This window comes from Echinops telfairi, unplaced genomic scaffold (assembly GCF_000313985.2).
Source record: "Echinops telfairi isolate 266 unplaced genomic scaffold, ASM31398v2 ScPeMD7_7424;HRSCAF=8462, whole genome shotgun sequence".
Classification (NCBI taxonomy): Eukaryota; Metazoa; Chordata; class Mammalia; order Afrosoricida; family Tenrecidae; genus Echinops; species Echinops telfairi.
This window is the reverse complement of record NW_022111324.1, coordinates 85322834-85338289: the sequence shown is the minus strand read 5'-3', so window position 1 is coordinate 85338289 and position 15456 is coordinate 85322834. Positions and strand designations below refer to the sequence as shown.

The following is a 15456-nucleotide window of genomic DNA, read 5'->3' as shown; positions in this document are numbered from 1 at the left end:
AGTTTGAGTTAAGTAATAAAGCTGATAGATAACTCACAAGTTGAAAGTGGAAATAAATCTCCTTGTTAATTTAAGATATAGTCATACTAAATATACTAAACATCTCAGCAGTATTTGTTTCCTTTAAACCTTACCAATGGATTTTAAAATTCATATGTAAGACTAAAGAGATGAAAATATCAAATGATATTTTGGAAAATAGGGTAAACATTAAAAAGAAACTAATAATTAAGGTAGAACTAATTGATTTAAATATTTTTAAGTGAATGAGACAAAGCTAAGGTTTAGAAATACATTTTATGACATATTAGAATCCAATTATGTATAAAACAAATTATTTTTAAAGTACTAAAAAAAACCCACTTATATTTAATTATGGCAAGGAACTACAATACAAATTCTTGGTGGATTAAGGAGATAATCAGAAGGCCAAATCAAAGAAAAATTGGGAAATTTAAATATTAGGTTCCTTTGAGAGGTAATGAGAGCATGACCTGGTGGTATAGTGGTTATGCATGGGGATGCTAACCTAACCACAAGGTATGCAGTTTGAAAGCACCAGTCACTGGGAGAAATAGGAGGCTTTCCACTCCCATAAACAGTCTCAGAAATCTACAAGGGCAGCTCTACCCGATCTACTGGGTTGTTATGAGTCAGAATTGACTTGATGGCAGAGAGTTTGGGCTTTTGGTAAGAGTGGTAATAATTTTACTTGCTCTGAAGAAAAAACACAAAAAAATATCACCACCAGAATTAGACAAACATGAAAAACATTCTCAAATGGCCAACTGAAAGTTTAAGAAGCATTTGTTTCAATATTGTCTACATGACAGCATAAAGCTCAGGCACATCAAAGTTACATATGCCGAGTATCATACAGAAGAACATTTTAAAGCTCCTTAGGATGGCATTATAAAGAAATTATCACATGGATTTGTGATAAGACATGATGGAGGGCAAATCACCAAAGGATCCCTCACTGACATCAAGTCAATCCTGGCTCACAGTGCCCGATAGGACAGCTCTGTGGGCTTCTGAAAGGGCAACTCTTTACAGGAGTAGATGACCTTGCCTGTCTTCTGTGGAGCGGCTGGTGGCTTTGAACTGCACACCTTGCAGCTACCTGTATGACAAGTATCTACTTGAGTGACATAAAAGGCAATATACATCAGGGAGGATAAGCATAAAGCAATCAAGACACTGGGAGAGCACAAGAATTAAAGGAAGCACCACATAAAATCACAGAATTTCCTTCTAACTTTTCTACATCAAACAATTAAGAACTTAAAGTATGCACCACAAGCTACAAATTAACATGGCTTATGAATTTTAGGTCTAGTAATACTACTTTAATCATATCTAACAAAAAAGTCACTAAGGAGATAAAAAGCATCACACAACTTAAATTATTCTAGTTTTTTGCCTATGAAACTCTCCAGGGGGATTAAAGAATTTCATTTCTAGAGTAAGTCTCATGCAGTTTGAGTTAAGTAATAAAGCTGATAGATAACTCACAAGTTGAAAGTGGAAATAAATCTCCTTGTTAATTTAAGATATAGTCATACTAAATATATGGAAAGTGGAAAGAAAATGTTTTGGAAATGATGGCAACATATGTACAAATGTGCTTGATACAATTGATGCATGGATTGTTATAAGGGCCCCTAATAAAATTATTTATTAAAGTAAAATAAAAATGTTTTAAATGGAAACTGAATATCACAAAAAGAATTAAAAGCCACAATGATAAATACTATGACATACACAATCTTGCAAAAATAGTAATAAAAATAATCTATGAGTGGATACATAGACAGATAATGAAGCTAAACAGATGGTAGAAAGTCAAAGGGGACTAAAATCCCATAAATATATAACAGTTTGACAGAGGGTGTTCAGTATACACATTTCTAGGTGATACAAATATATCCATGAATATAGTAGAGCATATAGGGGGATACGTGAAGGATAGTTCTTATCCTTAACTAACACCCCGAGGGAGTGAGTAAGTAGGCATGAGGGCTCAGGATCATAGTCTCAGGGGACACTGAGGTCCACTGGCATAACAGTCCACAAAGACAATGTTCTACATCCAACTTTGGAGAGTAGCAGCATCTAAAGGCATGTGAGTGGCCATAGAAGGGGTAACTGTTGGTCTCTTCCTATTTGGAGCAAAGAAGAATAAAGAAAATCAAAGTGCATGGAACCAATTAGTCCAGAAAATGAATGGATCAACCAATTAGTCCAGAAAACGAATGGATCGTGTGATCTCCAGGCCTCCGGGACTCTGAGACTAGAAGAAATAGATGGGACTCATTAACGACTGCTGACGGCTTTGAAAGGGATAACAACAGGAGGTCCTGGGTAAAGTGGGAGGAAAAAGTGCACAAAACAAAAGCTATTAAAAAAAGAAAAGAAAGAACAGGCTTATTGAACTGATAGAGAATGGTTGACCTCCAAAGACGAAGGCCCTCTAATACCCTTCAAAACTGGAACTGAACACACCCCACCTTGACTTATCTTTCAGCCAAGCAATAGACAGGGCTATGAGGGGGAACAATAACACCAGGGAGATCCGTACTTATAACCGTCAACCATATGAGATCAGAAGGGCAGCATTTGCTTAGGGATAAGATTTAAAGGCAGGAAGGGATAGGGAAGAAAATGAAGGGAAACGGAAAACAGAAAGGAAGTGGAAAGGGTACTGTCACACAGTGGAGACTGCAATTAAGCCAAGAGCACTTAAGGATGAACATCAAAGATGATAGCCTTTATTATGGATTACAACTCAATGTATACAAGGCCAAATCCTTATAACCGGATCAATAGAAAACATCATGATCACTGGAGAAAAGACGAAAGGTGTTGACAGATTTCATTTTACTTGGATCCACAGTCAATGCTCGTTGGAGCAGCAGTCAAGAAATCAAATGACATAGTGCACTGATAAAACCTGCTGCACCAGAACTAGTTAGAGGGTCAAATAGCAAGGAGGTCACTTTGACGACGAAGGTGGGCCTGACCTAAGCCACGGTCTTTCACCTCTGCATGTGAAAGACCAGGAAGGCTGGAAAGAACTGACTTGAGGGCGCCTGACAACATAACCCCCATCGATGGCACCAAAGAGAATGCCCAGGACTCGCTGGATGGAAAATCAATCTGCACTTCAAATTTTCACCCAAATCACAATGGAAAATTGAAATTAAGAAATGTCCTACACCATTGGTTAGGGACGTGAGCAGCCTTGCCTTCAGACAGGGTGCATTGAAAAGTGGATGACTGCAGACACAGGTTAAAATTTAACATCTCATAATAATTTGTTTCCCTTTTGACCCATTTTTAATTCGTTCTAGTTTCTATTATCGTCTGCTTTCACTTTGATTGAGGTTTTGCTATGTTCCATTTTACAGTCATCATTGTTTTTTCCCTTTGACTTTATATGAAGTCTGGGATAGGAAAACTGATAGAGACAGTAAATAGATTGATAGTTCCTTAGGGTTATGGCATGAAAGGTTCGGCTAATGGGGAGCTAACAATAATGGGGGCACAAATGAAGAAAATGCTCTAAAACTGACTGTGATGATGACAGCCTATCTCTTTATACTATATTTAACCCATGGAATAATATGATATGTAAATTATATCAATAAAACTATAAAAAATAACTAAAGCTGGCAGACATTGAAAACAATAATAACACTACTACTCTTTAAAAAGAATATTGGTATAATCCTCTAATATCATAATTATAAAAGTAATCAACTAAGACCCAAACATTTCATGTATCTAGTGTATTATTTATTTAACCTGTTCTTTTTGAATCACTGAGTTAATCATGTGTTCAGTTTTTTTCAACATATAAAGGATAAGATGAATTTAGAAAATAAAGAAATTATGAAAATACTGGCAAAATAAATAAAAGTATGCCTTTAATATCTGAACCTATCTTCCCAACTTAAGAGTATTTAAGACATATATAACTTGCATCTGTATTTATTCCAACTCATAGTTGACCTTTACATGACAGAGTGGAAGTGTCCCCTTCGGTTTCCACGGCTGTAAATTGGTGTGGGAACAGAAAGCCTCATCTTTCTTCCTTGGAGCACATAGAGGGTTTGAATTGCTGACCTTGCAGTGAGCAGCCACACACATAATGCTCTAGAGAAGGACATGATGCTCATACAGAGGAGGGTCAGAGAAACCGAGGCAGACCCTCAACAAGGTGGAAGGACACAGTGGTTACAACAGTGGCGAAGCATAACAGCAACTGTGAGGATGGCACGGTGCCGTGGTACACAGGATTACTATGAGTTGGAATCATTGTGATGGCGCCTAACATCTACATTTACAATCCTCTTAAACTGGAAACACAGGGAGTCCAGGACAGATGAACCCCTCAGGACCAGTGGTGAGAGTAGTGATACCGGGAGGGTGGTGGAGGGAAGGTGAGGGAGAAAGGGGGAACAGATTACAAGGATCTACATATAACCTCCTCCCTGGGGGATGGACAGCAGAGAAGTGAGTGAGGGGAGACGTTGGATGGTGTAAGATATGACAAGATAATAAGAATTTATAAATTATCAAGGGTTCATGGGGGGAGGGGGAAGCAGAGAAGGAGGGGAAAAATGAGGAGCTGATACCAAGAGCTCATGTAGAAAGCAAATGTTTTGAGAATGATGATGGCAACATATGTACAAATGTGCTGGACACAATGGATGGATGTATGCATTGTGATAAGAGTTGTATGAGCACCCAATAAAATGATTTTTAAAAAAACCAAAAAACAACAAAAACAAGATCAGTAACATTGATTTCATTTTTACTTACTGTGTGGTATCTATATCTGCATCAGGCTTGGTGCTCAATTGTTCCAGACAGTGTATAAAAATCTACATAAAAATAAATTTTAAAATGTTATACATGAGGCATTTAGATACATGAGAAAAATGTAAACACTCACTGCCATTGAGTGCATCCTGATTCAAGGTGGCCCCAGAGCACAGGGTAGAACGGCCTTGTGTGTCTTGGAGACGGTAACTCTTCATGGGCATAGAAAGCCCCGTCTTTCTCCCATGGAGCACCATGTGATTTCGAACTGTGTACCAGATAGTCTGATGGTAGCCCAATGTTTAACCACTATGCCACTAGGGCTCCTCATAAACATGAGGGGACTTGAAAACGTTGGTGCAAAAATTCCATTATCTTCAAAATCCACTTTTCCAAGAACTCTTAAAAGCTGTCTCTCTCTCTCTCTCTCTCTCTCTCATTCCTCCTCCCTCCCCTCTTCAGTAAGATGGGGTGGCGTAAATGTTTGCATTATATCCTGCTTACTGGTTAATTTTACCTGCATGATATGGATGCTTAGTTGGCAAACTTCCTCCTGTATTTTAGGTTGCTGAAAGACCTGTAGAAAAAAATGTATTAAAATGTTTAGACTTGGCTAAAAATAGGACAATTTTTGGTTCTGATGCTAGATATAAAAAAGTTAAACACTATGAACCATGTGCTCACTGAGGAAAATCTTACTCTGAAAGGAAACAAGAATTCAGAATTGGCCTGAAGGCAGTGTTCTACCTGTAGCTATTTTAAGATGATTAGCAATAGCCAGTTCTCTCTCTCTCTCCATACATATATATATATATATATGTGTGTGTGTTAAACAAGGCAAAAGTACTCTCCGTAGCCCCCTTAAATTTTAATTTTCACCAGCCGATCTTGGAACTACAACCAAGAAGCCTGTGTAGCTCAACTCAACCAAGGAAGCAAACATCAAGAAAACCTCTTGCGCTGACATGACCGCTTTCAAGAGTGTCTTGAGCAGTTGTGCACCAGGGATTGCCTGGAGAGAACACTCACGCTGGCTTCTCCTGGCTTGCACTCCAGGACTCCGTTCAGTGCTTGCAGGGAGTGCACGATGCATTGCTCAAACTGATAGGGCTGCAGGAAGAACCAACATAAGCACATGTTGACACACAGCAAATAGAATCAAGGATGGTCAAATTCTAAATGTCCAGATGTCTGGACTGGGGCACAAATAAGTGATGAAATAATGTCCTAGTCCTGATTTATTTAGAAATGCACTTATTTTCTTTTGTTGCTGAGACGGTCCGTAGCACAATATATTTCGATTGGACACGTTCTCCATGTACAACTGAACTACACCGGTTGCATCCTTCAACTTGTGCAACCATCCTCGCCCACCCTTTCTGAAAGGTTTTCCGTCCATTAACATAAACTCACTGCCAACCCGCCAACACCCTCTCACCCCTTTTTTCTACGTAATCCTCCAGGATGCTGCAGTTGCTTTGTCCCATGGAGTTCTTTAAAAAGAATTCTTTACAACTGAAGCTAAATTATTGTTTGGGTTTGAGGACCTTTCAGGGGAAATTTAAAGTTTACAGATGATCGCATAGCAATCGTTCCAAGGGTTCTTCAAGCCTCCATGATTCCAGAAAGCCTTATTTCCAAGAGAGTTTGAAATTCTGTTCGGCATTTCCCTTTTTGATCAGCATTTTCCCACACAATCTTTGATTAAAATGTTCAGTAATATTAGCCAGGCCCCGTCCAGCTTTTCTGGTCTCCTGACAAAGGAGGCAGCTGTTCGCGAAGGCAATTTGTCTCATGTTATATTAATTCTCCTATTCTTGACTCTTTACCTGCCTCTGGTACGAAGAGAGATAAAGTCCGACAGTACCTTAAGGGCCACTTATAAGAAGCTTCTGTGACTCTAAAACCTACACAACAAAGTAGGAGGTAGAATATAAACACTAAACACATTATCACGCCAATTTTCTGTGATGTCCTAAAACACCATTACCCTAACCTTCAGGCCAAGAAATCAAATCCCTTGAAGTGTTTAATTTTACATAAGCAGTCTCCAGAAATACTTTTCTGGCTTTTGTTATTGCTGTAAATATATCTGTCAACAGAACAGCTCTGGCCAATTCAATGTTTTACAAGTATACAATTTCTTGATAGCAATTGCACTAATCAGCTGTGCAACTCACTCTAACCACAAGTTAAATGTGGAAACTCAGTACTCCAAGAGCAGTAACTCCAACCTATCCTCCCCCCTCCTGCCCCGGTCACCACTAATAAACTCTGCTCTTTATATCATTAATTGTTCCTGTCTATTTCAATAGGTGAGGTCATACAATATTTGTCCTTGATAGCTTGGTGGCATCAAGATCTGGTCTTCACATGTGTTTTGCACTTAGTCCTTAGAAATGGGTGACTCTTAAGGTTCCAAGTACACCTATTTTAATAAGATCAGAAGTCAGGTATCACTAATTTTTCTTAAAAATTTTACTTCTCTGATAGGTATATAACACATACGATACATCTACAGTGAGTTTGTATTTTCAAAGTAATTTCTTTGAGCGGAAGGCACGTGGTATAGCCTTGGTTGCGGGACAGCTGAGTGGCGACCCACGCCAATCCTGAGATTATTTCCCTTTCACTGACTTGGCTTTCCCCTTGCAGAAAAGCGAGGCTGACCAAGCCATGGGCGAACCGAGATTTCAATCCCTTCTACATCTCAATGTTAATAATAATGATCTGGAGAAAGTGCTTTCTTTACTTACTTACTCTTTTCTATATGCATTAAGACAGAGCATGAAACTTGGAAACGTGTTCAACAAAGAGCATTTCAAGAACACCTTGAATGTATCCTAATGCATAGCTTCTACTGTGTCTGAGGTTTGGCTTGGTCCAAGGCACTGTTCTAGGTAAGGCGGTACTGGAGGGAATTAGACAGAGGTCTCATGAAGCATACACTCGCAAACAGAACTCACTGCCATTGAGTCTATGCGGACTCTTAGTGACCCTATACGGCAAAGTAGAACTGCGACTTTTGTTAACTTTGATAACATACTTTATTTAGTTTACTCCCTTTGTTTTACTGTGAGCAGCCGGAGGCGAAGAAAACAGGCGGGTTTGAGCTGCACTTTCAATTGCAATTGCAATGTGGGACCCATTCATTTATTCTCTCTCTGTTCACAATTACCCCATTACCCAAATGCACTGGTGAGGGATGTAAATGAAAAGCATGGCTAGAAATCACCCCCTAACAGCTTTATTCTAAAGAACCCCATAAAGGAGAAAGTGACAACCAAAGTTCTAGAAGGAACTGGGACCGCACACAGAGAAAGAAGCATCAGTGGGGAGTCAAGAATGCCGATCAATTTTGTCTTCAGGAGAGGCCTCCTTCTGGGCCAAGTACTCAGAATCTTCCGCCCCAGATTTCAATCTCAGGAGAGCTCAGGAATGTCACTCCAGGATCGTTCCTGCTCGCAGTGGGATCTGGGGAGAAGGCTAACCCCAAGACAATAAGTCACACAGGAAGTAATTGGTTCCATTCTGCCTGGATTCCCAAAGTGGTAAAATCAAAATCAACTCCATGCACACAGCAATCCAAGGACCAAAGGACACTACATAGGAACTTCTAGTGAGAACTTAAAGGGATAAATATTTTAAAAATCTAATGCCAGGGTCACAACAAAGGGACTTCAAACTCACTAATGTAAATATATATGGAGGGAGGGACACCTTGCCTAGACCCACCACCACAAAATTCAGTAATTATTAGAAATTGAGACTATTTTTTGGAGGGGGGTAAGGATAAAATAATAATACAAAGATAAAAATACAAATAGTGAATAAGAAATTAAAGACTACTGTGAATACTTAAAGGACAGGGAAGACATTTTTGTCATGGAACTAGCAAGAAATACACCTAGAAGAATTTCAAGTTGGATCAAGAGAGAGGCCAACAGACCGAGTATCAAGTTCAATCCAGTATAATCATGATTACAATGATCCCTGACGGATAGTAAAGCTGTGTGAGACCCTTGCCTATGACTAGTGGGGGCCTCCCAGTGGCTGAATCTGACTAGATACTGTGCAGATGGGTTTGGGGAGCCCGCTGTCCTCCACAGCCTTCTAAGAATTGGGTGTTTGCAATTTAGGCTGGTACTTTCCCCTTTGTCATATTTGAACTTCACTATTGTCATCTTTGGATCACACGAGCTGGTGTGCTTTTACCATGTGGACTTAGTTGACTCTTAAGACTGCACCTCTTTATGGGAGTAGAAAGCCTCATCTTTCTCCCACAGAGCACCTGGTGGTTTTAAACTGCTGACCTTGTGGTTTGCGGCCTATAACCCACAACGCTGCCATAGCTCCTCTTCATGAAATATAAGCTACCATAGAAGCAAGTACATCTAAATGTTAAAAAATATATAAACACATAAAAGTCCTGAAAAGTATCTAGATAAAACAGTGGCAAGCTAGAGAAAGCAGCACGAGGCAAACAAGTGGGAACTGGTAGTAGATGGCAGCGGAGGGGGTATCCTTTAAAGAAGACAGCCGGGAGGACTTCCTTGGGATCAAGGTGGGTGACACGTAAGCTGAGAGCAGGAACTCCTGAGAAACCAGCTGTGGAAAGAAAAGGGGGGCAGGGCAGGTTTGTGAGGGGAGGACTGCCTACAGGCAGGGCCTGAGGCAGAAGAGGATCTGCTGTGGTTAAGGGAAATCGGAGACCCACTTCATACAGCCACTGTGGGTGAGCACCAGGGTGTCACTGGATGAAGTGTGGAGTTTGGATTTTATTCCAAGGGTACTGTCTTCCATGACTCCAAGGTCAGTTCCATGCCCGCCCCCCCCAAAAAATGCAGAGCAAGTTATCCCCTCAATTCCATGCAAAAAATGCAAAGCAATTTCTAAAGGGATTCATGAAAGATTGAAGAGAACTGTATAACAATGAAAAACAGACCATCTTATTTTTCTTTCAGGAACTCAAAATTCTTGAAAACAGAGTCACAGCTCACAGCCATTTTGCTACCGCATTTTCGATCCACCAGGGGGCGTCATAAAGACTACATAAAGAAAGTAGAACAAACCCAGTGCCCTCAATTCAATGATGACTCAGACTCTATGGATGGAAGAGAACTGCCCCTCTGAGTTTCAGGAGGCCATAACTCCTTATGAGAGTAGGAAGCCTTATCTTTTTCCCAGGGAGCAACAGATGGTTTCAAACTGATGACCTTGTGGTTAGCAGCGCAATGTGTAACCCACCATGCCACCACAGCTCCCCAAAGTAGAACAAGAACTAAAATAAAACAAATTCAGGTTTATGGGCTAAAACCAAGTGCACAAGAGTCAAAATGTTGGCTTTATAAACACACACACATACACCTGTTTCTGAAGGTATGAAACTTTAAGATAATAAAAATAATGATGACTATTGAATGCAGCAGCGTTCAGCTGCGGGCATTCAGATGTTGATGTGTGTGGCTATTTAGATTATCAAATTTTGAACTCAATGTTTATTAGATTGCTGTAATCAAACTTGTGTAATAGATATAGAACACCAGAGAGATCAATTAGAAGTTTCAATTAAATTGAGTAGATGAAAGTGTAAACACTTGCTGTTTTTCTCTCCACAGTAGGAAGGAGCATAGAGCCGTGTGACGAGAGGTGAATCACCCAATAGCTGGCTACAAGAAGTTATCACAAATCATGCCAGTTCTCTGAAAGAAGAGTGTTCTCAGAATTATCCACATGGAAAAAGGTTTTGAAGACGAGAAGAAAACAGGATGCCTCAAAATAAACTGTTTCAGGGCACAGTAAATTAAGTCCAAGTTACAGATAATGCTGGAAGAGCAGTCACAGTGTGGTCTAATTTAGTTTTCATGTCTTCATTTCACCTGACAGAGATCATTTCTCCATCACACAAAGGGGAAAGAGCAAAGAAACCCCACTGCAAACAAATGGGATTAGCACTAAGAAAATCTAAATTTTAGGTATGTTTTTTTTTTTCATTTCAAAATTTTAAAAGGTATGTTGTTTAAATGCTAAGCACTTTGCAGATGTTAATTTGGCTAAAACACTCAAAGTTGGAAAACAAACTTGTGATCTTAAGAGTTGATTCACCTTTTAACATGGGTTCTGGCTGAAAAGCTAAAGCAAAACCAAACACCAAAACCATCTCAGCATCATTGCGCATCCACTGTTAACATGTTCCTTTACTAACATCTAACTAGAAGACCGGCTGGCTGACTTCAGATGTGCGACTCCCCTTGAGTTGTCACTGATTTACCCGGTAAACTGAAATCCACTGCTTTCTTTCCTGAGCACAGTTATGCAGCTTGTGTGATGGATTTCTAACGTGAAATTAGTCCCTTGTGGTTGCAATTTCTTACTACTAAAGTTAAGTCTTCAAAATTAACTATAAAGTTTCTGCAGTAAACATTTCAAAGCATTTGATGAAAACTTATCTATGATAAGCAGTGAGAGAAAAAAAATCCTTCAAAACACTGATGAGAGTGATAAAAGGAGGCTTAAATAAATAGAAAGATGTCATGTCCCTGGATTAGACTTAATATTGTTAAAATGTCAATACCACAAAAAGCAATCTATTGATTCAATGCAATCCTGATAAAAATTCCAGGAGTTTTCTTTAAAGAAATAGAAAAATGCATCTTCAACTTGATGTGAGATGGCAAGAGACTCCAATAGCTAAAGTAATACTGGAAAAGAACACAGTAAAGGACGTACACTCTTTGATTTTACAGTCTCTGTAGCTACAGTCCTGAAACAGCCTGGTGGGGGTACAACTGGCTCTGTTGAGTATGCATTGGACTGCTAATCACAAGAATGGTGTTAAAACCCCTCAGGATAAGGCTACCTGCACCCGCAAAGATTTACAGAGCCCAGGCGGTAATGACAAAGAAACACCTGAGCATGTGGAATGCCAAGGCTGGGCAGCTGTGGTCAAATCAATACCACCATCATACACCCTGGAGGCTCCAACCCTGTCAATCCACCTGTCGATCCTGCCTTTCCTCTCTAAGCCCCTTTCCCACCTCCCCAGGGGAATCCAGGTTTCCCCTCAGGTAGACCCCCTCAACTTGTACCACACCAGATATTCAGGATGCCATCCCCCCAGGACCCTACCCATCTGGGCTTCTATACTTTTCCATACCTATCCCCTGCCCTGGTATGCCTCTGATGAATCCCTTGGTTCCTGGCATGGTAGGATCAGGGATGGTAAAGGACGAGAAGACGCAAAAGAAAATGAAGAAAGCTCATAAAAAGATACCCAAACACTCACAAACATAGAAAGCATCTCTGCTTCTCTTCCTCCCCCTCCAGCAGTGACGCTGACTGAATAGAGGGTCTGGGCCCTTCGCCCAAGTCGCGCACGAGGTCTGCTTTCCCAGGACGTGCCTCTCACTACACCTCACCCTGTTGCTCAACCCTTCTGGCTAGAGGCAAAGTAGGAAACGGATGACCATGGATTGCAAAGGACTTCTTGCTTCCTGGGTAGATTTCTTAGCTAAGTTTTCTTACAGAAATTGTCTTTTGAAGATGGTGAGCTAAATGCCAAAGTCAAGTTTACTATCGGTAAAGTGTGATTTAAAAAAAAAACCAAATGCTCGTTTGTAATAGTGGTTGCTAAAGTGGCTTGGAAATTTAATTATATAAATACATACTGTATTTTTTATAAGAATGGCATACTGTAATGGGTTAGTGGCAAGTACATTTTCCAGCAGGTCTTTTAGCATTAACTGCATGGCTACTCGGCAGTGAAGTGCATTGGCTGATGAACTCTGTCATGTTGGAGCCTCATCTCTATTCCTGAACTCAGTGTGATATCTTAGATTCTACTCTGATTCTCCAGCTTTCAGTTCAAATAAAACTGTTTATTCTGGAAGGGGATTTTAAAAAAAGACTGACAGCCTCAGACACCCTTTAAAAGGTCATTATGAAATGGAATCCACTCAATGGTAGGGAGTAGGAAGGAGCAGGAAGGAGCCTTAGTGGCACAGTGGTTAAAGAGCTCAGTTGCTAATTAAAAAAAAGTCAGCAGTTTGAGTCCATTCACTGCTCCAAAGGAGAAAGATGTAGCAGTCAGCTTCCATAAGGATTTACAGTCTCGGAAACCATTAGGGTAGTTTTGTATGGTCACTATGAATTGGAATCACAACCACTGATCTCTAATCACCTGACACAACAAATAAAGAGGAGAATCCAAAATAAGAGGACGATATGCAATGTGTGGCTAATTGCCTCTGTGAACAACTGTCTCTTTGCCATGGGACCGGAAAGAATTGTATATAGTCTGAGTACCATTCCTGAACAATCTAATCAATGCTTTTATGGAAGACTAAGGATCAAAAAGGGGAATGTGGGACAGAATTTCAAATTCTCTTGGGAATGACCTTTTCAGAACCATGGAGGCTAGGTGAACCCTTCAAACAATAGCCTTGAGATAATCTTTAACTCTTAAACCAAAACAATCCCAGGCATCTTAAAAATCACACAGTTTTTAGTTTAACTAGTTTTAAAAAGGCCTGCCTATGTGCTGTGTGCATGTAGCAGCAAGCACATTTCAGGTGGCCCACCCTAGGTCGGGTCTGTCCCACATCTTTCTCTAAATGTTTAATGTGAGAGAGAATTATAGAACATAAATTCCTGAATACAAAGAAGTGGGACAAATAAGTAAACCCAGTAAGTTAGAGCATTCATATTAACAAATAAATCCTTTAAAGTGGAATTACAATAGATTAAAAATATAAACTTCCCTAGTGCATTTTAAGTGTAATTTAATTTGCAAAAAGTCTTAAGTAAGCATTGCTTTTCTAAACCACATTATTATATAATCTGAAGTATACAGTTATTTTAATTTAAGACAGAGCCTTAAACTTGAAAGGCATAGAAGGAAAAAATTTCAAATGGTCAAAAATGTCCCTATTCCAGGAAATGGGAACACCTACCCATCCTTGGTAGAGAGACAAAAAGGAACAGCAGTTACAGAAAACAGGGTAGCAGCATTTCTCCTACCATTTACCAGCCATTCTACTCCTAGATACATACCCAGACTTGAAAGCAGAGACTCAAGAGATTTGAACACCAATATTCACACTACTCAAAATAGCCGATAATCAAAATACCTGTTCTATTCCAACTCATAAGGACCCTGTAATACCACATCTCTTCCAACTCACAGTGACCCTAGATTGGGTCCCCAAAACTGTAGACCTTTATGGGAGCAAATAACGTCACCTTTCCCCCATGCAGTAGTTGCTGACTTTGAATCACTAACCTTATAGGTAGCAGTCTAACACTTATTCAACAGTGCGACCAGGCTCACTGACAACTGAATAGATAAACAAAATGTGGAATATACATACAATGGACTATTGCTTAACCAGCAGAAGAAAATTAAGTCTTGGTACATGCTACAATGTGGATTAAGCTTGAGGAAATTATAAATAATTTTGAGTAAAATAAGTCAATCACAAAAGGTCAAGTATTGTAGGACCCCACTTAGATAAAAAGACAAGAACAAGCAACATACAGACTGAGCTGCAGTCATTACTTACTACGGCCCTTCTAGCCATAACCCATATTGCCAGAATCCCTATTATGGTGCATAATAAACTCGTCCCTTTGTTTATGGTTATAATCCTATTTTGGAGGGAGGTCTCTGTGACTGGATTAAGGTAGGACATATCTAAGGAGTTTCACCCTACTAGATGGTGTGACTTAATTTTCCTTGGGGCTATGATCAGCTGTGGGAGAAAGATATAGTGTTCTACGTCTGTAACAGTTACAGTTCGAAAACCCACAGAGGCAGTTCTGGCCTGTTCTATCATAGGGTTGCTGTGTCGAATCCACTTGACAGCAGTGAGTTTGGTGTTTGGTTTTATGGATGGTTGACTCAAAGATAAAAACCACACTTCCCACAATCCCCCCTCTATGTCCTGAGTAAGCACTAGGAGAAGCAAGAAGACCTACTTTGACTTTGGGACATCTTCAGCTTCTGGCTCTAGAACCTGCATTTGGCTCACCTCTGCCTGGTCTTTGGATTTGGGCATTCACAGCACCCACCACCAGGTGAGACATTTTCCTTAATGATTTTGAGTTTCTGTGAGATGTTGCACCAAATTGCAGAGCCCAGGAACATGAGGGAATATGCTAAGGGGAGGAGTGGAAGAAAAATGGAGCAGTATAACATCTAAGAAAAGTTGGACATTAGGGACATCTTTAATGTTCACTACCTTGGGATTAGCTTGGTATTAATTTTTCTTAATAAACCAAAGTTTATTAGTGGTTACCAGGGTTGGGACCAAGGGACATAAGAGTTATTGCTTATGGAGGGATGAATTCCTGCTTACGATAATGGAGAAATTATACACGTGAAAGGTAGAGTTGCATAGTGCATTAATTTACTTTCGGTTAATAAATTGAAACGTAAAAAGTAGAGTTGAAATAAGTTGCGTGATAAGTTTACAACAACTATAGCAAAACATCATGGCTGCGGCTGCGTAAGTACAACCAACACTTGAAGGGATTTGGTTTCTTGGTTTACAACTAAAGGGTGTTGGTTTCAAGGACATCCCACTTAATTGGTCTAGTGCTTCTGTTCTACTTCCAAGTTCAGGACATAGT

The 15456-nt window shown here is 39.9% G+C and overlaps 1 protein-coding gene across 1 annotated transcript in view; it reads right to left on the bottom strand.

Moving 5' to 3' along the window:
* Positions 1-15456, bottom strand: part of EXOC2 (exocyst complex component 2) — a 235661-nt gene that overhangs the window by 90982 nt on the left and 129223 nt on the right. The window contains exons 18-20 of the mRNA XM_004712158.2: positions 5857-5937; positions 5345-5404; positions 4828-4889 (exon numbers count right to left, since the gene is read on the bottom strand). Coding sequence (XP_004712215.1) covers positions 4828-4889; positions 5345-5404; positions 5857-5937 — 203 coding nt within the window. The remainder of the gene's footprint in view (positions 1-4827; positions 4890-5344; positions 5405-5856; positions 5938-15456) is intronic.